The following is a 24,949-nucleotide window of genomic DNA, read 5'->3' on the forward strand; positions in this document are numbered from 1 at the left end:
GAGGATTAATGTCTGCTTGATTAGTGTTCATTGTCTGCTGGGAAACCCCTGACCCTGAGAGATTTCTCATTTGCATTTGTTGAGACTTTATCTTGCTATCTTTCAGGACTGGTAGCCATACCTTGTTTACTTTAAGGGTTTCCTCTTTCTTGTTGAAATTGTCCAGGTGTTTGTGGATTTCAGTGGCTTCCCTGTGCATCCTGACATGGTAGTGGATGGCATGGTCCAGAACGTTGGTGTTTTCAAACAGTATTTTATGCCCAGGATGGTTTGTGGCATGTTCTGCTACTGCTGATTTTTCTAGCTGGCCCAGTCTGCAGTGTCTCTCATGTTCCTTGATTCTTGTTTGCACATTGCGTTTGGTGGTCCCTATGTAGATTTGTCTGCAGATGCATGGTATGTGGTAAACTTCTGCAGCTGTGAGAGGGTATCTCTGGTCCTTGGCTGAGTGAAGCATTTGCTGGATTTTTTTCGTTGCTTTGTAAACCATTTGAAGGTTGTGCTTCCTCACCACTTTGCCTATTCTTTCTGTGACTCCTTTGATGTATGATATAAATACCTTCCCTTTGGGTGGTTGCTTGTCTTCACTTCTCTGGGTTTTCCTGGGCCTGGCAGCCCTTCTGATGTCTGAGCTGGAATAACCATTAGCCTGTAGAGCCCGGTCCAGGTGCTTCAGTTCATCTTCCAAGAAATAGGGTCTGCGAACGCATCTGCGAGCCCCAGGGTCAAGGGTTTCCCAGCAGACAATGAGCACTAATCAAGCAGACGCTAATCCTCTTTTGCATACCTTCCCACTCTAAGGCCTGCCATTAGTAACAGAATGCAAATCACTCCTGCCTTTCCAGGTCAGGCAATATATATACCCAACTTCTTTCCAGGCAAGCATTCTCCGAAGATGCCAGCCACAGATGCTGGTGAAACTCTGCTAGAACATGACTACATAGCCCGAAAAATAAAAATAAAACTAACTATGCACCTGTATTTAGAAGGTATTTAATGTATCTTTGGTCTTACAGCAAACCTTTGGCTTCATGAACCTGAAACACATTGTAGAGAGTATAAGAGTTTAGGAAAGAAATTTTTAACCATACCACAGACCGCTCTTATGTAATGCCAGGTCGGTAAAGAACAAATATCATGTCATCTATGATTTGCTATAAGAGGAGAATACCGACCTGGTCTGCTTTACCGAAACCTGGCTGGGAAAGGACAGTAGTGTAACCCTCCCTGCCGGGTATGCGGTCCAGGAGCAGGTTAGGGAAAGTGGGTGAGGGGAGGGAGTGGCCTTGGTCTACAAGAATACCATCACTTTGACCAGGAGACCTGTCTGGAAGACAGATCACATTGAGTGTGTTTACCTGATCCTGAAGGTTAGGGACAGTCTGGGGATTCTGTTGCTCTACAGTCCAACTCGTAATCTAACAGACTCCCTGGCCGAGCTGACACAGCTAGTCTCGGAGCTGGTGTTGGAGTCCCCCAGACTTCTTGTTTCGGGGGACCTCAACATCCCCTTCGAGGCTGGCTTACAGGGGCAGCTTGAGAGTTCATGACTTCCATGACAGCCATGGGCCTGTCCCAATTAGTCTCGGGTCCAACACATTGTGTGGGTAACACACTCGATGTAGTCTTCTGTATGGAACAGGAAAGCCCGTAGGCAGAGGTTATTAATACCACTGCCCTGTCATAGATGAACCACTTCCTGGTCAAGCTAGGCCTAAAAGCCACTACCCACATCCCCCTCAAGGGTGGAGGATCCATTAAACTGATCCTCCCTTGAAGGCTGATGGAACCCAAAAAGTTCCAGGAAGCCCTAGAGAGTTTTATGGTTGGAAATGATGGCGATTCTGTCGATGCCCTGGTTGATATCTGGAATAATGACCTGACCAGGGCTATAGACAGCATCATTCTTGAGTGTCCTCTCCGGCTTGCTTCAAATAAAAAAAAATGGTACACTCAAGACCTACGAAAAATGAAGCGGGCTGCACGACGACTAGAGCGCCGCTGGCAGAAACACCGATGCTTATCTGACAAGTCGCTCCTAGGAAATCTCTTAGATTCCTATGGAGCAGCAATCGATGCAGCAAAGAACGAGTTCTATGCTGCACGTATTGCATCTGCAGAGTATCGTTCAGCAGAGCTATTCAAGGTGGTTAGAGAGCTAATCGAACAGCCTCCCACCCTGAACTCATTATTAGAACCAACAACAGCCTGCTGTGACGCATTTAATGACTTTTTTGCCGATAAGATCTGTCAGATAAGGGTCGATCTAGATGCTGGCATTAAAACAGAGACTATGAGAGAGGTATCCAGTGACTCTGTGGACTATGTTAGACTGGATCGTTTTGAGTTTGTAAGTACCAATGAAGTGGACAAGCTTCTTGGATGTGTAAGGAGGACAACTTGCCCTCTCGATCCCTGCCCATTTTGGCTGACCGTTCAAGGAGGGGATGCTGTAACATCATTACTTCAGATTATAGTAAATGCATCCCTTAGGGAGGGGAAATTTCTACCAGCACTTAAACAAGTAGTAGTTAAACCACTCTTAAAGAAACCCTCTCTAGATCCCCTGATAAGGAATAAATATAGGCCAGTCTCTTTAACTAACATTTTTGGGCAAAGTGATTGAGAGGGCGGTCGCCTTCCAACTCAAGGCTGTCCTGGATGAAGCTGATTATCTGGACCAATTTCAAACTTGCTTTAGGGCGCGATACGGAGTTGAGACTGCCATGGTTGCCTTGGTCAACTATCTCTGTCTGGGCCTCGACAGGGGAAGTGTGACCCTGCCGTGGTGTTCTTGGACATCTCAGTGGCATTCGATACCATTGACCATGGTATCCTTATGGAACGCCTGAGAGGGTTGGGAATTGGGGGCACTATACTTCAGTGGTTCCGTTCCTACTTCTCGAGCAGATTCCAGATGGCAATGCTGGGGGACAGCTGTTCTCAGAAAAGAGAACTGACATCTAGCATCCCTCAGGGCGCCATTCTGTCCCCCATGGTTTTTAACATTTACACAAAGCCACTGGGAGAGGTCATCTGGAGACATGGGGTGCGGTGTTATCAATATGCTGATGACACCCAAATTTATTTCTCTATGTCTCTGACTGCTGCAGTGACTAAGGATGGCATCTCTCCTCTGGACGCCTGCCTTGAGTCAGTAATGGGTTGGATGAGGAGAAACGAAGTCAAGCTGAATCCAGAGAAAACGGAGGTGCTTGCGATAGGTGCCCCTGGCCCAAGGAAGGAGATTTGTTAACCTATCCTTGATGGAGTCACACTTCCCCTGAAGGATGAAGTTCGCAGTTTGGGAGTACTCCTGGACTAGTCTCTACAGCTGACATCTCAGGTGGAGGCGATAGCCAGGAGTGCATGGTATCAGCTTCGGCTGATATGCCAACTGCATCCCTACCTGGCTCAGGGAGGCCTTGAAACAGTAGTACATGCACTGGTAACCTCTCGTTTAGATTTCTGCAATGTGCTCTACTTGGGGCTACCTTTGTACCAAGTTTGTAAGCTTCAGTTGATCCAGAATGCCGCAGCCAGATTGATCACCAGAACACCAAGATCAGAACATATTACACCGGTACTGAAATCTCTTCATTGGCTGCTAATTAGCTTCTGGGCACAATACAAAGTGTTGGTTATTACCTATAAAGCCCTATGTGGCCTGGGCCTGAATTACTTAAGGGAATGCCTCTCCCTGCATAATCTGCCCTGCACTCTCAGAACATCAGGAACAAAAATATTAACATCCTAAAACCAGGTTGAAAACTACCTCTTGTAGAACACTTTCTGCGATGGCCCCCAGACTTTGGAATGACTTAGCGGAAGAGATCCGTCTTATTACTTCCTTGGAAGCCTTTAAAAAGGTGTTGAAGATGGATCTCTTCCGGCGGGCCTATCCAACTGATCTCCTCTAATTTGATTTTGAATAATATCTTACTACGATGACTTGATCCTTATGTTTGTGAGCAAAACTGTAATAACCCCTCCCTTTTTATCTTTTCTTTTGATTAATGTATTTCGAATTATATGTATTTTATGACATTTTTACTTGTTGTAATCTCGCTTCAATCTGAAGGAAGAAGCAGGAAATTATTATTATTATTATTATTATTATTATTATTATTATTATTATTTAAGGCAAGACTGTTTGTATTGGCTGTTTGGTCTGTGTGTGAGATGTACCTGATTCTTCTCCTTTTTGAAGAAATGGTTGCTTTTCATTTATGTATGAATTCTGAAGCTGTCAGATGCTATAAAAGGTTATCATGAGTCTTATGTTGTTGGAGGTTTTTTTAAAAAATCCTGTTACTTTAAAACTGATTTCAGAACTGGGAATAGCACTGTCTCTAGAAATTGTTTGAAAAGTCCAATATAATTTGAAATATAGATGCTGAAGTTTTGAGATAGGTTTTGAGTCTCTATTGCAGTTCTCTGCTCCTTTTTCTACAGATACCTTTGCTCAGGTATAGTATAAGCTTCAACTTTTCAGTCTTAGTCATCTGCTGCGCTGTCTCCATTGACTTGTCATAAGTTGAGGCAGTTTGACCACATTGTCTACATGTCCTGTGAACTATTCTGGATAACCAGTCGACCAAAATGATGGTCTTCATCATATTAAAATTTATGAAGAGCTTTATTTTCTACCAAACAGTTGATAAAGTCAGTGCAGTTGTACCCACAAATACTTAGTTGCCATTTTGCTATCCATTCCTTGGTTTACATGATCTCATAAACAGAAATTTGGGAAGGATTACATTCCCATATATTGGATGCTTGCAGAATGAAGATGTGAGAAAAAGACATGAGTAACTGAACACTTGAACACTTTGTGGGTGGCTTCTGTGGAACACAGTGCTTGGAAAGAACTTCTACCTATGTTCCCAAACAAATTTTGAATCTCCATCTTATTTTAAAAAGCTTGATTTCTATAACTGCGCTAATTTCCAAGCTTAAGTGTTACTATATTTTTTTGTGTTGCAGAGACTCCTGCTGTATTTCCAGATAATATCAAAGAAAAAGAAACCCCAACACCAGTTGAAGATATTCAGCTAGAAAGCTCTATTCCTCATACTGATTCTGGAATTGGAGAAGAACAAATGCCCAGTATCTTGAATGGTACAGACTTGGAAACTAGCACAGGTCCTGATGCTATGAGTGAACTGTTGTCTACTTTATCTTCTGAGGTTAAGAAATCTCAGGAAAGTTTGATAGAAAGTCCTAGTGAAATTCTGAAACCTGCATCCTCTATATCAAGTATCAGCCAAAGCAAGGGCATCAATGTCAAAGAAATATTGAAAAGTTTGGTGGCAGCTCCAGTTGAAATTGCAGAATGTGGCCCTGATCCTGTTCCTTATCCTGATCCTGCATTGAAAAGAGAAACTCAGCCTATTCTTCCAATGCAGTTTCACTCCTTTGACAGGTATAACACAGAATTGGTTCATTGTATTACAGTATATTATTCTTAACATGTGAGTGTTTAATATGTGTTTTAGAAGTTGAAAAAGACTGCTGTTTATAGACAAGTGTTTTACATAGATGTACACTGCTGTGAAGGCCCATATTGTTTATGGAAAAGATATCTGGATTGAATGTTGTTTTCTATCAGCAAGCAAAAGTGTAATTCATAATTGAAGAACAGAACTGATTCAGGAAACTAAACATACTTAATGTAAAACAACACTTTCCAACCTGAAATACTTAAATTACAGAAAACAGAGATTAAAAATATTCAGCATAAATTGTTTAGTGTCCCCAGTGATCCTTTTATTGCCACTAGCATGCATACACACAGAAATTTTGAATCTATTTTCCTTTATAACATTCATAATGAAAAGTATGGTTTAGTTAGATGGATTTCTTCAAAATATAGGTGGAATCACATTACTGGAACCACATTGTTCCAGCAGCTTAACAGTTTCATTAGCAATAGCAAGTAATGTTAGATGTCTTTTTAAAAAACCTGAAACCTGTACAGACAATTGATTTCTGAATATGTGGAAGTTCCTTTTGTGATTCAAACATTCTTTTCCCACCAGATATTAATATCACATAATTGATTGATAGATTGATAGGCAGGGAACTAGAGAGGGGGCGTGTGTCCCTTTTGGTCCTGCTGGATCTCTCACCAGCTTTCGATACCATCAACCATGTTATCTTTCTGGGATGGGAGTTGGGAGGCACTGTTATGCAGTGGTTCCCATCTTTCTTGGAGGGACAGATTCAGAAGGTATTGGGGGACAGTTGTTCGACTCCTTGGCTGTTGGCTTATGGGATCCTTCAGAGTTTTGTTCTGTCCCCCATGTTATTAAACATCTATGAAACTGCTGGGAGAGGTCATACGGAGTTTTGGGGTGCAATGTCACCAGTATGCGGATGACACCGAACTCTTATCTCTACTTCCCATCTGATTTCAAGGAAGCTGTCTCTGTACTGAACCAGTGTCTGCTGTCAGTAAAGGAGTGGATGAGGGTAAACAAATTGAAGCTTAATCCAGATAAGACAGAGGTGCTCCTGGTCAGTCATAAGGCAGATCAGGGAATAGGGATGTTGCCTATGCTGGATGGGGTTACACTCTCCCTGAAATCTCAGGCTCACAGCTTGTGTGTGTTCCTGGACTCCACTCTGAGCCTGGATGCCCAAGTCTCAGCAGTGGCCAGAAGTGCATTTACACAGTTAAATCTTGTGTGCTAGCTGTGCCCATTCCTTGAGACACTAGATCTGGCTACAGTGACACATGCCTTGGTTACATCGTGTTTGGACTACTATAACACGCTTTACGTGGGGCTGCCCTTAGAAACTGTTCGGAAACTGGAGTGTGTGCAGAATGCTTCAGATAGAGCGTTGACTGTGGCTGCCTACAGGGCTCATGCCACCCCTTTGCTTAAACAGCTACACTGACTACCAGTCTTTTTCCGGGCATAATTCAAGGTCCTGGTTTTGACCTTTAAAGCTCTAAACAGCTTGGGTACAGTCTATCTGAGGGACCATATCTCCCTATACAGTGGTGCCTCGGGTTACGAAATTAATTCGTAACGCGGCCGCTTTCGTAACCCGAAAAGCCTTCGTAAGCCGAATTGCCATAGGCGCTAATGGGGAAAAGCCGCGTTTCGTGCGAAAAAGCTGAAAAAAGCACCAAAAGTTTTTTCGTAACCCGAAAAAACATTCGTAACCCGGAACAATGATTTCCTATGGGATTTTTTCGTATCCCGAAAATTTCGTAACCTGGGTATTTCGTATCCCGAGGTACCACTGTACAAGCCAGCCTGAGCACTGAGATCGGCAGTAGATGGCTTTCTCTCAGTGCCACCACCTTCACAAGTGCGGTTGATGAGGACTCAGGAGAAAGCCTTCTCCGTGGATGCTCCCAGATTGTGGAACTCCCTGCCATGCGAGATCAGTTTGGCCCCTTCCCTGCTCTCCTTCCACCGGCAGCTGAAGACATTTTTATTCAGGCAGACATTTGATGGATAAATTCTATTTGAGTGCTGTTTTAATTTTTAATGTTTCAATATTTTATGATTATTGTTTTGAATTAGGCTGTTTTATTTATATTTTAGTTGCTAGTAATGTTTATTTTTAACTTTTGTATTCAATTTTTTAACCTTGTATTTTTTGATATGTTATGACCCGACTTGATTCCCACTGTGGGAAAAAGGTGGGATATAAATTGTGGAAATAAGTAAATAATAGATAATTGACTTTGCCATAACCTGAACAAACAGTTGACTAAATTTTAGAATACTGGGCAAAATCCAGCATCATACTCGTAGCCAGCCATCTGTACCCAAATCTTTCTTTATCTTCTCTTCTTCTCATAGACTTTACTATTCAAAAACCAAGTCTGTGGGTTCTCAGCTCTCTGGGATGAAATTTTGGGACTTCCCCCCCTCCCTTTCCCCATAAACAATCATTCTCTCTCTCTCTCTCTCTCTCTCTCTCTCAGTACTTCTTGATAAATGAGGTTTCTAGTTCTATAAAACTATTACTTTCTGTTAAAATAGATTCCTTTCCTTCTGACAGTACTTTATTCTATCCTTTTCTGGTTATCATTTTGGCAAGCAAGAAAAGAAAAAGTTTGTGAACAATATTGACGAGTTAGAGAGAAACCCTCAGCTTCCCTTACTAAAACAAACAAAGGGCCTAGGAAGAGAATCATCCCCACAGAGTTCATTTGGCTGGTTTCAGACTTGCCTCTAAGCACACCTTCAGAGAAAAGGCAGTAATGAATTGGTTGACTGCCTCAGAGCATGTCTCTGACCAAATAAATGAGATAGATAGGCATAAAATATTTATCTCCATGAATGAAAGTGTATCTGATGGGTGGTGGGGGTGCTTTTGTAGTAGCAGGTTAAAAGGGCTCAGTCTGTTTTGGAAAAGAAAAACTGAAGGAGAGGTCAAATTAGGAGATAGAATTTGAGAAAAAGTAATTTCAGGATAGAGAAAGATAGTTAACAATAAGTTTAAAAGATCCAAAATAAAGGGCAGGAGAGGACAGAATTAATTCAGAGGGTGGCTTCTCAAAAGGGAGCAGGTCCATTGCAGAAAGCTACCATTATAGATAACACATACTGAGAGTTCCATAGCCAAGGTTACTAGAAATTTCAGTGGCATCTTAGCTACAAGTAGGGTTGCCATAATTTTTTTTTCTAGTAGTAAAAAAAAATTTTATTCGGTCATTGACCAGTAGTCACAGAGTATAATTACAGAAGGTCACAATAGAAATGTGTGGGTTTCTGTACACGGTTATAAACAGTCACATCATACACACTTATACAACTATTTAAAATCATAATAAAACTCTTACCACTTCAAAAATAATTCAGGCAAATCTGGTGCTAATCACCATCTCTCCTGGAATTCTCCTAAAATCATACAAACTGCACATGATTATCTTCATTAGTTTCCAGTGCTCTTACATTGATCTTTGTATCTATAATATACACAGATTTCAAGACATAAGCAAAGTACAATAGCAACCTTATTAGTAAACAGTGAGTATAGCCATAATCTGAAATATTATATTCCCAATCTTTGTTAACAATCATTAAACTCGGGCAAGTCCAGGGCCAAACTTCAAAACCTCCCGGGTTCTTTACCTGAGTGTCCTAATCTAGCAGATTTACAGACTTGCCTATATAAGTTCCCATTTACCATTTGGGATCGGAGTTTACATATAATATAACAGAACTTTGCTACCCTGAATATCACTTCGGGTATCTGGCTATTTAATAAATTGCTGATGTAAAAAGCATCAGAGTGACCAGGGTATTTTCCCAAAAGGGGGGCAATCAACTGGGGACGGATATCTTTGTAAAACTGACAATATAAAAAAACATGTTCAATGGTTTCAATTGCGCCCGTATCACACGGGCAAAGGCGGGATTTATAAGGCACTTTTCTGAACCTACCTTCCAATACTGCTGTAGGTAAAGCATTAAATCGGGCCAAAGAAAAAGCTCTCCTAAATTTAGGGAGAGTTATTTGGAACAAATACACAGCAGGTGAAGTAACCCGAATTTGTTTGTTGGCTACAATATATTTGGGGAAGGCAGCAGTCTCTAACTGGCCTTCAATGTCCAGCAATCTTTGTTTGATAGTCAATTTTGCAATATCTAGATTTAGGTTCAAAATAGCATCCCTAGAAAACCCTAATGTGTTCAGTTTCTTGTTTATTTCTGTTTCCCAGGAGACTTTATAGGAATCATTGCCATAATTGTCTACTAAAAACCGGGACAAAATGTAGGACAAAATTTAGACCAAAATATAGGACAATTGTAGGATAAAATTTAGCCCAAAATGTAGGACATTTAAGAAAAATGAAGGACCTTGAATGTCCTTCATTTTGGTCTAAATTTTATCCTACAATTGTCCTATATTTTGGTCTAAATTTTGTCCTACATTTTGTCCTGGTTTTTAGTAGACAATTATGGTAACCCTACAAGGCAGCCATTTCTGAATGATGCCTTTCCCATACAGGAGCACAGTCATACAGAGAACCTTCTAGGATAGACTGTTCTGAAGCAAAGTGGGTTGTGATGGTGGAGTTTGAAGTTTTGTCGCAAGATATGTTTGTTCAGGCTGTTCGTTAGATTTCTCTCGTAATAATTTCCAAGAGATTTCAAGACAGGAAGCAATGTCTGGTGAAATTTCAGAGGTAACTTGTATGTGGAAAATGCTAAAGCAGTTGATTTATTAGAGAGATAGACAGTCAGTTGCATTTACTGACATCACAAGTTCACTGCAATGAAGTTAACTTATGTAGCATTAATCAACCAAGACATTTAATTAATTTACAATATAATTCTGATTTTTAAAACTCTTCTAACTCAGATTCAAAATGAATTTCTATGCTTCTGAAATAATGAATTTAAATAATAATAATATTTTACTTCAGGAGCAATGAAGATGTTGGTAGAACACCAAAGGAAAACTTGCCCCTCTCGATAAGATTGTACAAAGGTACAAGAGGAAGTAGAACCATTTAAATTTCTCTGAGGAACCTGTTCCCAAAATGACAGATGAGTAGGGTTCAGTTATAAGTCAGATTGCTCAAGAGCCTCTGCCTTCTTGCTCTGTCAATTTGGATGAGTCTGAAGAATATCTGAATTTATAGTCAAAAGACTCTGTTGAATTGTCAGACAGTGAGGATGGCTTTTGTGATTCTGATCTTAGAAGATCAGGAAAAAGGCAGCATCAGTGTTAAGAAAACAACTGCCTACAATAATAGAAGTTCAACTTCCAGAGATGTTCAGAGGGTTGATTACATAGGAGAGGGAGAACTCACTGCATTCTAAACATATGCTGTGTTTTTCTCACAGGTTTTTAAACTTAATTAATGAAAGAATTAGATATTCTATAAATGCGTGCTCCTACAGCTGCATTATATGAGATGCATTACTTTGTAGTGAAATCAATATATTAAAAAACATGGAGAGACGAGAGTTAGGCAGTGCTCTGAGATATGAAAAAACAACAACTGCCTACCTGAAATCTTAGCATCAGCTTTCACAGATTCACTGGCTGGCTCAATGTCTGCACACGCACAATATTTTTTTGGACAAAGATGTGGGTAAAAAAATCATTGCAACATACCTTGAATGGAGTTTACAAGGTCTTGCAATCTGTAGCAGATGTAACTAAAGACTTAGGTTCCTTCACTGCTGGGCCTATGGTTTTGACAACAGTGGAAAAACAGTATAAAAAATGGTCTTTGTGGTAAAAGCATTGAGAGGAAGACCAAAAATCTACTGATTTAGCAAATCCTCGATTTAAAGGTTGGATAAGAAACCCTTCAGAGGAACATTTTCTCCTTTTTTTCTTGATAGAAGGAGCTTTGGTAGACAATGTGACTTCTGAAAACCCAAGTCACATTGAAAGAAAGCATGAATTAATTCCAGACAACAAAATCAACAGCAGCCTTGGCATGCCTCCTCTAATTCAGTTAGAGGCGAAAGACTGCAGTTCTGACAAAACTTCATCTTCAAGTGCGGAGAAGGCTACTGTATTATAGCCACTTACAGGTAGTGGTTAGTGTCGGGAATCCACCTTATACCATAATTGCATTTACATACATGCCAAATATAGATATATCTGCAGTTTTTGCAACCTGAAATTCTGTTAAAATGCCATTATCAATTAGAGAGCCAGTGTCACCATAAATCAGAAATGACTTGTAAGCACACAACAAGTGAGACTTCCAAGAAGCCTGAAGAAGTCCTTGCAAAGATACTTTACAAAAGGGCATTCTGTTTGTGGAGGCAGAGAAAATGACAGAATACAGCGCACCCTTGACATCTGCTTGGGTTTGGTTCTAAGAATCCCCATGGATACCTAAATCTGTGGATGATGAAATCCAGTTAGATACAATGGCAAAAATAACATGGTGACCCCCTTAGATAAAATGGTAAAATCAATGTTTGCTTTTGCGGATTCATATATTTTAAAAATAGTTTCAAGTCATGGATGGTTGAATTGGTGGATAGAGAATCCATGGATGTGGAGGCTTGACGGTATAAGCATAATAGGTTTATTGCTTATATATGTCATTCTGTTCAGGGAATATGACTTGTGGAAGAACATTGCCATAATTTGTTTTATTTTAAAATTTGCTTGGCTCTATAGAAAAAACCCAATGATATGTTTGCTTTAGGTTCACAATAGATCAGAAATGACTTGAAGGTAAAGAATGACAACAGTAGTCTTTCTTGCAGATTGTAAGGGGAAACCTTGCTCAGATTCTGACAGAGATACACTTTTGCAATATCAAGCAGGAAGGCTCAAGGTGGTTATGTCAGATGCAGAGAAGATTCTATAATAGATAGAACAGTACACTACTGAGGAAATGTGAACACTGAAGCAGACTAAATGTGCAAGCACAGAGTAATGCCAAGGATGTGGAATCTGACCCAAGGTCTGTGTATTAATATAAATAAATATAATAAAACTTTATTTATATACCGCCCTTCGCAAGCATCAGGGCGGTTCCCAACATATATCCATACAATTTAAAATAACAATACAATCAATACTTTTAAACCGTTAATACAATTACATAAACTGTGCCAGATCTGGATGTCTCAACGATGGCTAACGGGAATTAGGAGAGGGGAGGGGAATTTGCAGATCTTCACAGGGGGGGGGGGGTTACAAAGGGGCTCTCAGACAGGCTTAAGGATAAGCCTGTCTGAATAAGAACGTCTTTAGCTCCTTTTTAAATTGGGCCAGGGAGGTTGCTGAATGGAGCTCAGTAGGCAGTGTGTTCCAGAGGATGGGGGCCGAGGTCGAGAAGGCCCTTCTGGTGGTATTCTGTAATCTAACCTCTGGAACTTTCAATAACTGCTGCCTACTAGATCTGAGTGTGCGGGGCGGATTATACAGAGAGAGGCGGTCCTTCAAGTACTCTGGGCCCAAGCCATTTAGGGCTTTATAGGTTATAACCAACACCTTGTATTGCGCCCGAAAGCGGATAGGCAGCCAGTGTAGGTCTTTTAAGACCGGTGTTATATGGCTGGTCCTAGATGTATTAGTGACCAGCCTTGCTGCCATATTCTGCACTAATTGCAGCTTCCGGGTATGGTACAAGGGTTGCCCCATGTAGAGCGCATTGCAGAAGTCCAACCGAGAGGTTACCAGAGCATGTACTACTGTTTCTAGGTCCCCCCGGTCCAGGTAGGGACGCAGCTGGCGTATCAGCCGAAGCTGATAGCAGGTGCTCCTGACCGTCGCATCCACCTGAGATGTAAGGTGGAGTGACGAGTCAAGGAGCACCCTCAAACTGTGTACGGAGTCCTTCACGGGAAGCGTGACCCCGTTCAGGACAGATGGAACCACCGCCGTCCCTGGGCCAGGGGAGCCTATCACAAGTACCTCCGTTTTCTCTGGATTCAAGCTGAGCCTGTTTTCCCTCATCCAGCCCATTACCGACTCCAGACAGGCCACAAGAGGAGAGATGCCATCCCTGGTCACTGCATCAGTCGGATGCACTTGGAAGATTTGTTCGTCCCCTCCCCCCATTTGAACCCAATTTACTATTCCATAGTTGGTGGCATGGAAGCAAGTGGAAAACATTCTCTCAAGTCTCAGTATGCTGATGACACCCATATATATTTTTCCATGTCCCGGTCATCAGCGACAACGACAGATGACATCTCTCCCCTCAACCAGTGTCTTCAGGCAGTAACGGATTAGATGAGGGAAAACAAGCTCAAGTTGAATCCAGAAAAAACGGAGGTACTTACAATAGGGGCCCCCAAACCATGTATTGAGCTGCAACCTCCAGTTCTAGAGGGCTCACGCTCTCCTCAAAGGACTGTGTTTGCAGTCTGAGGGTGCTTCTTGACCCATCCCTTCAGATGAGGAATTAGGTGAATGCGACGGTCAAGTGCACCTGTTATCAGTTTTGGCTGATATGCCAGCTGCACCCTTTCCTGGAACGGGGTGACCTCAAAACTGTAGTACATGCTTTGTTAACTTCAAGACTTGATTTTTACAATGCGCTCTACATGAGTCTACCCTTGTGCCTAATCCAGAATCTCCAGTTGGTACAGAATATGACAGCCAGGTTGGTCACAGGAAGAGCAAGGAGTGACCATATAACACCAATATTGAAGTCACTCCACTGGCTGCCTATTAGTTTTTGGGCACAGTACAAGGTGTTGGTTATCACCTTTAAAGCCCTACATGGCTTGGGCCCAACCTATCTAAGGGCTCGCCTGCTTCCATACAATCTGCCCCGTACACTCAGGTCCTCTGGGAGGAATTTACTACAGCCCTTAAAGACCAGATTGACGGCAACCTCCCAGAGGACATTTTCTGCAGCCACTCCCAGTTTATGGAATTGGTCGGACAAGATCCATCAAATTACCAATCTAAAGAGCTTCAAAAAAGCCACTAAGACGGATCTCTTCCGGCAGGCCTTCCCGGAATAAAATACTTGGCCACGAATAAGACTTCCCATCTATCGAACTCTGTCCATGGTTATTATTTTGATTATTTGGAGTTTAGCATGTCAGTTTTAATTTTATACTGCTTAATCTTGTTTTAAGGGGGGTACTATGTATATATGGGTGTATTTTAGCTTGTTGTACGCTGCTTTGATTGCCTTGCAAAAAGCGGGATAGAAATTAAAAAATATTATTTTATGAAGAGAAAGCTAAGGTGCTAATAATGACACTGCAATGGCCATGGAGTCCATAGTTTCCCACTGTGCTGCAATTAGCCACAGTTCCACCTCTGCTTCTTCTGATGAGAAAAGATCTGCTTCACTGGGGTGCCATATTTACCTAGTTCCTTTGTGGTTGAAAGGATCTGCTTGGAAACTGAACATGTAGATTTATGCCTAGGTTACTCTTCAGAAGTTATCGAGACAAAGTTGGTATCATGTAGTTCAACAACACAAAGAATTTATAACATAACCTGGAAAGCATTCATGAGTTGGCCTTGGAGAGCTGAGTAGAAAATGAGACATTGCAATACCCCACATATTAAAAGATTACTTCTGAAAGTCAGTTCTCAGACCATAGATTTCCAACATGGGACTTATCTTTTGTTTTGAAAACATTAATGGGCAAACCATTTGAGTCCTTATCACAAGCTTCCTTAAGAATAGTGCCACTGAAAATATTATTTTTGGTGGCTTTCTAGGTTAGTGGAACTACCTATAAATGAGAACTTGACTAGATCCAACTTTTCTGCCTCTGTTTTATCTTTAACAGCTTGAGTCTTGAGTATCTGCTGACTTTCTGTCCTAATCTATCTTGCCCTTTGAAAAACAATGACAGACTTTAGATGTGTTTAGAGTGGTCATTTTTTTTCTGGGAAGAATTCAGTCTTTCAGACCCACTGAGGTTTTATAGCTATTGTTCAGTCCCCGAACAATAAGCAACTGGGCAACAGAAAACATGATTTCCAGCTGTATGAAGGCATGCATTCACCTATGTTATGAGTGCATGAGTGTTCCCAAACCAGTGCCAGTTTGGACACACACTATTTCAGTGGCAATTTCACAGGCTTTCATAGCCAGCACATAATTGGAGATTTGCAGAGCAGTAGGATGAAAGGAGCATTCAGCTTATATAAGGCATTGCAAAATGGACATAGCTCAGGTTGCTCAGGCAGCTTTTGGGTTATATATATATCAGTCAGTAGTGCAGAAATATGTAGTCACACTCACCTGAAAGTAGAGGGTTCCAGCAAATAACGTGATTTGTGGAGTGCTGCTCTGCACCATCAAAAGAATTACATGTTGGTACTCACTGTGAATAGTCATTATTAGGTGTACAGTAGAGCAGTGTAAATAATTTTCATGTCAGATGTGTGCAATGGGGGTAATTTCTCTTCGCCATAATACTATATTACTATAAAGGTGAAGGCAAAGCTATATAACTAAACTGAGAGAAGAGAATGGGTAAATGGTTTATACAGTAAAAAATTCAAAACTCCTTCCTCTGAAGCAAGTGTGAGGGGAATAACCTATGTAATTTGTAGATTGCACCTTTGCACATCCAATAATGATTATTCACGGTAGGTATAACCACAGCATTTAATCAAGACTGAAAGTGGAAGGTTTCATTCTCATCCTTGCACAGAAAAAAGAGGGGATTAATTTATATGAGATGTGGATGTAAGACTTGCTGCAGTTTATTCTTGTATTGATAGGCCACAGGTTTAAATCTCACAGTGTGTCTGTTCATTTCATACAAAATAAGCTAAAAATGTTTTACACAGCTGTGTATCCAGCCTCGTGTGTGTGTGCGTGTGTGTGCGTGCACGCACGTGCGCTAGAATATGTTTATGCAAACCCTTGTATTAAAGCTATAATGTCTTTAAAATCAGAATGTTATTAACGTTCTGAATTTTTGTAGGATTATATTGGTTCAAAATGTTCCAAGGGGCATTATTATTTTTTTATGTCCTTAAGTATTTTGATACCAGCTCCAAATTTTTAAAAGTAACCAAATGTCCAGGTACAAACACACAGAAATAATGACAAAAAAGTGTATTTTGGAGAAGTGGAAGGATGTGTGTGCAACCTCATAATACTACCTTATAGAACTTACTATAAGCTCATAGAATTGTAAATGAAATGTAAAAACCCAAAAACATGTTTCAACATATCTCATGAAATAGGTCTTCTGTGTCGTTAATGTATTCAGCAGTTCAAGTACTATCGAATGTAAATGATGAGGTGATATTGATGAAAGGAAGGATTGAGGTCTCGGGGGGCGCTGATGACGGATTGAACAGAAGCGCCCTTGCAATGCACGTAACTCACATCTGTCGTCTTCACTACTCAAAGCCGTAATGGAAGGTGGCAGTCTGAAATGAGTTGCCACGGCAAAGAGTATTATTTTTGAAATGCTTTCACACAAATCACTAGGCCCTGCATACAACTTAGTTTCATGCTTTAATGTCATCAGGAGGCACAAATTGGTGTGTCTAATTGTTTGCCACCTGCCAGCAAAATGAGCTGCCAGCTAGCCAGACGGGTTTGATTGTCCATCAGCCGTTCAATAGATTGAGAGTGACAACATCAAAAATCTCGCTTCAAACTCTGAAGCTTTGAGCAGCTTTTCAGAGACCTCTTCCCCACAAGTGCTTCTGGACAACTGAATTTTTCAATCAGTTTCAGTATATTGCTGCCTTCTGCCTCATCTGTCTTAAGGTAGCTGTAATTACATTATGAGCTATATAAACAGATTTCTCTGGCCCTAGAATATGGAGTCAAAGTTATGACTCATCTTAAAATTACAAGAATATAATATATAGATGTTTGCTGAAGGGCATGGTAAGTGTGAATATTGCTCTAGACTCACAACTGTTCTAGAGTGAAAATGGCAAATTATTCTGGTCTGTATCCTTTGATTTTTGCCCAAAATAGCCTACCCTAGAATTTTCTCCCTGTTTTGTGATATTATTCTATTTAAATCGAAGCTCATTTACAAATATGTTTACACATGTATTTCTTGGCAGATTAACTCTTAAATTGTAAAAGGAGTATGATATCTAATCCTATATATGCTTCATCATAGGATAAAACAGTTTGAAAGCATTTTGTTGGTAAATGAATCCTTAAAAAGATAACACCAGTGTAGGTACAAACATAAAGTAGGCTATGATCTATCAAAAAAACAAAACAAAACTTGTTTTAATTTTTTCTCTTGTCATCTGCCCTATTTATTTATTTATTTATTTATTTGTAAGCCACCATTCTCCGAGAAGGGACCCACGTCCCTACTCCCCAGTATTACAAATCCTGCGTTGAACTATTCTGAATTGAATAAGCAGCCTAAGGATTGTTCAACAGGGAACCCTGAAATAGATGAGTGTGTGTACTCTGGAAGCAAGTTACCTTCACCAGTTCCTCTATCACATCTTTAACATGTTGAACACACTCCAGAGAGTGATGAACAATGGGAAGAATTGTCGGGAAGCTGCTTCTAGTGTGCTTGCTAGAATGTAGACACAGTAAATATTAATGTATTTGAAAATTTAATTGCTCCAGAGTTTGGTGCATGTTATCTGAAATGTGCATTCACATCTTAAATGGGAACTTTATATGATGTAATTTTCACAGTGATAATATAAATGCTCTTTAAAATTAGGTGTAACAAGGATCCCCTTGTTAAATGATGCTGAACTGACCACATTCTGCCAAAAAAGTATACTATTTGACATATTAATCTCTCAAGAAAAATAATTAAATCCTTTGTACTAAAGATATTTGGGACTTGCATCTGGAATGAACAAGCAAATAATATATTTCTCTTAGGCATATATAGCAAATAGTGTTTTGAGCTCAGAAGAATTCCAGAAACAATTTTAGGAGAAATTAAATGTTCTTTGTCTATCTAAATAAGGTATTTAATTGTGGCTATTACATATTGTGTCCCTTGCAAATACATGGATTATTCTTAAAATGTATTTTTGTGTTTTTTATATATACACGTACAAACATATATACATATGTACATCTATCTATCTATATTAAAAGGCTCAATTTAAATATTATTGGATCTTAAATCTGTTGTGTAAATTGTGCTGTATTATGACTGAATTATATTTATCTTTTCAAACATAATCAGTAGGATTCTTTGCCTGATGCTAGAAGTTATATAAGTGTCATCTTTTTTACCCTCTCTGTAGCTGGCTTTGTCAAAATGCACCGTTCTGAAACCTTTCATTTTCTTACTGACTTAAAAGTGCTATAATTGTTTTCTTTAAAGCAAATTAATTTCTCTTGTTAATAAGTGAAAATGAATAATCATTTCAGTGTGGATTTTTATTTAGAAGCCACCTAATACTATAATAATTTAAGATACTAGTGGCTATGTAGCTTAAAAATCAAACAGATGTTTGAAATTCTGGCAGCCTTATGACATCAAAGACCTAAGTTGAAAGACTGACAGGTCTTTAAAATTTGATAGTTCACTTCAAAAGATGACAGAAAGAAAATGTGAATCTGAAATATCATCTCCATCTATTTTGTTGGAATTTAAACTGGTTGCTTACCCAACAATGTTAAAATTTAAGGTTATAAAGCATACTTCTGTGATTGATTTTGTTGGAAGAGTACCATCCATTTTTTTCTGTAATGATTTAGTTGACAAATCAGTGATGTTCCATATTGTAAATCCACAAAATCAGTGTGAAACTAGTAGATATCCTAACTTTATTATTATTAATGTTTAGATTATTGTATTGACTATTTTAATATTCAGATTTTTGTGAGCCAAGATTTACCAGAAAATTTGTTTCAGAAAATTGAATGGCATCTCTGCTAAACTCTGTTGCCATGGGAACGTCACACTACAATTCATTGTAGATTTTAGAGATGTGTGTTATGTCAGTAATGGATTATTTTCATGTAGTACTTTTCATTCATGTGAACAATTTTAAGCATATGTCAGTATGCACTTAGTTGTAGTTATACAGACTTGGGCAGCTTGTTGTTGTTCATTGCCATCAAGTCAGCTTCTGGTGATCGCCAGAGGGTTCAGGAAGGGAGGGTGGACCACACTATGTGACAACCTATGTCACACCACTACTCCCCCAAAAAACTGCCTTTTGGCAGAAATAGGCTGTGGAGTTTGCCTGGGTACCTTTAAAAATAAGTGGGGCAGGGCTCAGTGGGAAGAGAAAGGAGAGGCCCCCATTTTTTTAAATTAAAATTCTTTTAAAATGTTCTTTAAAAACATCAAATCTTACCAAATTTTAACCACATGAAACTATGTACATGTACTGTATATACTCATGTATAAGTCTAAAAATTTACAGTCATCCCTCCATATTTGCGGCTTTGATATTTGCGGATTTGATTATTCACGTATTTCATTAATATGTTCCCTCTAGGACTGTCTAGGTCCTCCAGTGCAACTCTGTGGTCAACTTTAACTAAAAGTTGCACTGAAAGACCATTTGTAGCTACTCCAGTGCCATTCTATGGTCAGTGTATGTTGGACATTGACGACAGAGTTGCACTGGAGGACCTAGAGATTCCTAGAGAGGTGTCCTCTCAGGTAAAAACAGTGTTTTTGTTATTTGCGGTTTTTCCATATTCACGGGGGTCTTGTTCCCCTAACCCTAGCGAATATGGAGGGACAACTGTAAGTTAAAAAATTGACCCAAAAATACTGAGTCGGCTTATCCATGGGTCAATGTAAATACTGTACTTTAAATCACACACACACACACACACACACACACTATCATCCTCTGGTGAAAGGCAAGAGTTCAGTCTTCCCTGAAAGCACTTATCTCCCTTCCACCCAACCTTTTGAGGGCAAATAGTGATGTTTAATGGAATTTTGTAAGTTCTTTGGCATTGTTTTCCTTTGTTTTGTTCTGTACATGTTTCATTTACATGCCCCTAAGTTTTACCCTCGACTTATCCACAGATCATATTAAAATCTATAATTTTAGCTCCCAAACCTGCCCTCGACTTATACAGGAGGTCGATTTATAGTTGAGTATATATGGTAAATACATTTAGGTTGTGCATTTAATATTGTAATTTAAAGGTATAATTTTAATTTTACTAGTTGTGGTGTATTACAACTGTTACCATTACATTTCATGATATTTAGGAGCCCTGATGGCACAGTGGTTAAATGTCAGTACTGCAGCCACAAGGTTGTGAGTTTGATCCCAGGAAGGGGTTCAGGGTTGACTCAGCCTTCCATCCTTTTGTAGGTCATTAAAATGAGTACTCAGCTTGTTGGGCACAATTAGCTTACAGACTGTAAACCACTTAGAAAGTGCTTAGTTCACTGATAAGTGGTATAGAACTATACAAGTTGTTGCTATCGATATATGGGAATTATGATTTAGCACACAGTACAAAAAACTAACAGTGTAAAAAACTAAGGATTCTATATGTTGTGTCATGGGAGGAGGTCAATGTAGGTGAAGGTGACACCATGACTTACTGCACCAGGTGATGCCAGCCTAATGACACCACTGGTGATCCTATAAATGAAGGGGCAGAGCTAGTAGCCTAGCTCCAGATAGCTGCTGCCAAGAGCATACGCCTAGCGTCCCACGAAGTATCACAAATACTCAAGGAAGAGTCAGAGCACAGAGCAGAAGCTGAGTTGGGAGCTGTGTTTGAGGGATTCTCCTTTACTTTTCACTGTTGTTTTTTAAAGCGCTTGTGGAGGGCTTTTGCTCAGAGGAAGTGAGTCAGAGACTTGCTATGGGAAGTCGCAAGCAGCCAATAGCTCTCTCTATAGCTATAGATCCAGTCTCTGGAGCGCAGTGACAGAGATTGGTGAACAGGCTTGGCCAACAGGGGTGTTTTATGTGGGTGTTTAAAGGGGGAGTTTTTTGGGAGAGAAGCCCAGAGTTCTGTTTCAGTGCCTACTTAAGACTTTTGAATACGGCAATGAGGAAGCTAACTACAGTCACTTGCAACAGTTGTAGTATGTTTGTGTTCTTGCCTATGAATGTGGGTAACCTCACCTGCACCAAGTGCAAGTTCGTAGCCCTGTTGGGAGAGAAGGTCCAGCAACTGGAGGCCTGGGTATGTACAGTTCAGCATATTAGGGAACAAGAGGTTTTCCTGGACAGAACGGAACAGATTCTCCTGGATGGGGAACACACAGATGAAGTTTCTGGGAAGGAGATCACTTCACATACCCAGGAGGTAGACAGTTGGAAGAATGTGACACACAGAGGTAGGAAAACCAGGGATTGTTCTGTGAGCTTGCACCTACAGAATTGATTTGAAGCTCTCTCTCTCTTATCAGGGATGATGAGGAAGAGGAGCAGGGACCCTGGGAGTACCGCCACAGGGATGAGACCTCCAAGAAACCCTATTAATAGCTCTGCTCAGATCTTGCACATTTAAAGCTGTGGCTTGCTTGGCTGGGTCTATCCACCTGTCATATGGTCTTTATTTTTTCCTACTGCTTTCAACTTATCAAGTATTACCTATTTTCTGATGAGTCATGTTGTCTTGTAATACATCCAAAGTACAATAGTATCAGCCTTCGACTTTGTATTAGTTTCTCCTTGCTTATTTTTCTTATATTGTATGGATTCTTGATCACCCTTGAAGTAGAGACTTCTTTTTGTATACAGTGGACCCTTGTTATATGCTGGGGTTTGGTTCCAAGATCCCCCGTGTATAACAAAATCCATGTATGCTCAAGTCCCATTAAATATAATGACATAGCAAAATGGTGTCCCTTATAAAAAATGAAAAATCAAGGTAAATGTATACTTTTTTAGGACATTTTCAAACCGTGTATGCTTGAATCCGTGTATAAAAAATCCGTGTATAAGAAGGGCTGACTGTATATTTCTCTGTAAGACACTGTCCACATCACTAGCCATCAATGCCATGTACATTCGCCCCTTTGAACTCGCGGGGGATCTGTTCCGGACCCACCCCCGCGAGTTCAAAATCTTGTGCCTATTCAAGCCCATGGGTGCATGCATGCAGCGTGTGTGCTGTGAGTGCACGCCCCATTAAGATTAATATCAGTTGCCCTTCCACAGATTTTCAAGTCTGTGCATTTCAAGTAAGCGGACTTGGAGGGACAACTATACATTCTATATTCACCACCACAACAGGTTTCTTTTCCCTGTTGGAAGAATTATGTGTAGCTAATTTAACAGTTCCATGTCTTTGCCTTCTGTTCAATTCTTTCATCTCCTTCAGTATGATTGAAGGGGGACATTATAAATATTTCAGCAGTGGCTGGGAGGGGCTAGAAGAGGAGAGAACATGATGTAAGTCACTGGATGGCTTTTTTCATTCTTATGGACTCGAGATCATGTCTATACAACTCCAAATGACTTTTCTTCATCAGTGACTTTATGTATGGCTGGTAATGTATATCTAGCTGATGTGCCACCATTTCAATTACCTTTTCTGATTTTGTGCTGTTTTCTTTCTCTGCAGGAGTGTTGTAGTACCAGTGAAGAAACCTCCTCCTGGAAGCCTAGCGGTGACCACAGTAGGAACTTCCACAGCTGGAGGTGGAGTTCTACCAAGTAGTACACCTAATATATTTGCTGCTACAGGAGCTACACCAAAAAGTATGATTAATACAACAGGTATTGCCTTTAGATATTTTTGTGACTCTGGCCACTTTTTTATTGTTTTATTATTATTATTGGAATCTTTCCTGTGACTAAAGTCATGTAGTAAAGACCTAGAAACATCATTGCTCTGTAACCATAGGCATACAGAAGACTGGAGAGACATTTGTTCCTGCTGGAGCTGTTTTGATAAGGAAGTGCCTTACATTTTATATTAGACACATTTTATCCTGCCAAAGCAACTAGTTGTAGCTGATATTGGTTTTGAGGGGAACACAGTGGCACACAAAAATATTCAGTCTTAGAATGAGTAGCTTGATTTGGCTGCTTATGTGTAAGATGTATCAGCAATTCTTCCCTTTTCTAATTTTATATAAGGCTTGATGGGCTTAAATTGACGAGTAAAAATTCAATTTAAAAAATAAATAAGAGAGAAACTTAAAACACTTTTTTTTTCTTTTTTCTATTTAAAATGTTTATGAAAATAATTATTCTAAAATTTGTGGAGCATGGGCCCTTCAGATATTTAGTAATGGATGTTTTAATCAAGGATTGTTTAAGAGCCAGTGTAGTGTAATGGTTTGAGCATTGGACTACAACTCTGGTGATCAGGGTTCAATTCCCTGCTGAAGAATATAAATTCACTGGGTGAACTTGGGCAAGTTACACTCTCTCATCCTTAGAGGATGCCAGTGGCAAACCCCCTCTGAAGAAACTCACCAGTTGTTGCAGCAGAGTTTTAAGAAAACTCTGTGGTAAATAGCTGGGTTTTTTGCCCTGGGCTAAGGTCCCTTTTGGCCAGGATAAGTCCAGAACCACCAGATGAGCATATGGAATGTCCAGTCATGTTCTAGGGATAACGATCTGCATCATCCATACGGGATCACAGCAGGCTAGGGGGAACACGGGCCTTTTGCCCAGTGTGCACAGGCTCTTAGTGAAACTAGTCAACATAATTCATCCCATTATCTTATGAATTTCATTGCCAGCTCTTTTTACTGGCGGAAGATTTCTTTTATGAAGTCGAAGGCTTTCATGGCCAGCATCGATGCAAATGAAAACCACCCAGGGTAAGGGGTTTTTCTAGCAGACAATGCATCGTTAATTAAATAGACACCCTTGCCATTCAGCAACAGAATAATACATAGATTGACATGCAAATCGCTTCCCCTCAACCAACAGTATATATACCCCACTCTCTTCCATGCCAGCATTCTCTGAAGATGCCAGCCACAGCTGCTGGCAAAACGTCAAGAAAAAACTCTTCTAGAACACAGCCTCATAGCCCCTCCCAAACCATCAAAAACTAAAGATTTCTTTTAACTTGCGTTGTGTTGTGTGTGTTTTTTTAAATTGTTAATTGTTTTGTAAAAAATAAAGTGAGATATTCAAGTGTTATATCAGAAAATATATTTATTTACTGTGAAGTTGACACATTATTTTTCACACTGAATGCACTCTATTTTCGGAATAGGTGCAGTGGATTCAGGATCTTCTTCATCGTCTTCCTCATCTAGTTTTGTGAATGGTGCTACCAGCAAGAACCTCCCTGCTGTTCAGACTGTTGCACCAATGCCCGAGGATTCTGCTGAAAACATGAGGTATATTTTATATCTTAGTTGAAAAGTGGTATATGCTCACTATAGGAATTTTTGCATTGTGTTCCACACTTTAGGCGAGTTATAATCTCATCTGCAAAACAGTCTATACTTTCATAAGTATAAAACCATAGTATTTATTTATTATTTTATTTATTTACTGTATTTATACCCCGCCCTTCAGCCCTAACAGCTCTCAGAGTGGCTTACAATTATTATTTTAAATAGATGGTTCCCTGCCCTCAGGCTTACAATCTAAAAAGATACGACACAAAAGGAGAAGGGAATGGTGGTGGGGAAGG

The 24,949-nt window shown here is 40.0% G+C and overlaps 2 protein-coding genes across 5 annotated transcripts in view; one reads left to right on the top strand and one right to left on the bottom strand.

Moving 5' to 3' along the window:
• The window catches only part of LOC121925367 (stAR-related lipid transfer protein 13-like), a 1,219,986-nt gene that overhangs the window by 995,814 nt on the left and 199,223 nt on the right, over positions 1–24,949 (bottom strand). The gene's annotated exons all lie outside the window — the stretch shown is intronic.
• Positions 1–24,949, top strand: part of LOC121925364 (neurobeachin) — a 205,311-nt gene that overhangs the window by 156,870 nt on the left and 23,492 nt on the right. For both annotated transcript variants that reach the window (XM_042457428.1, XM_042457429.1), the window contains exons 31-33: positions 4,987–5,425; positions 22,910–23,064; positions 24,524–24,650. In XM_042457428.1, coding sequence (XP_042313362.1) covers positions 4,987–5,425; positions 22,910–23,064; positions 24,524–24,650 — 721 coding nt within the window. The remainder of the gene's footprint in view (positions 1–4,986; positions 5,426–22,909; positions 23,065–24,523; positions 24,651–24,949) is intronic.

Source organism: Sceloporus undulatus, chromosome 3 (assembly GCF_019175285.1).
Source record: "Sceloporus undulatus isolate JIND9_A2432 ecotype Alabama chromosome 3, SceUnd_v1.1, whole genome shotgun sequence".
Lineage (NCBI taxonomy): Eukaryota > Metazoa > Chordata > Lepidosauria > Squamata > Phrynosomatidae > Sceloporus > Sceloporus undulatus.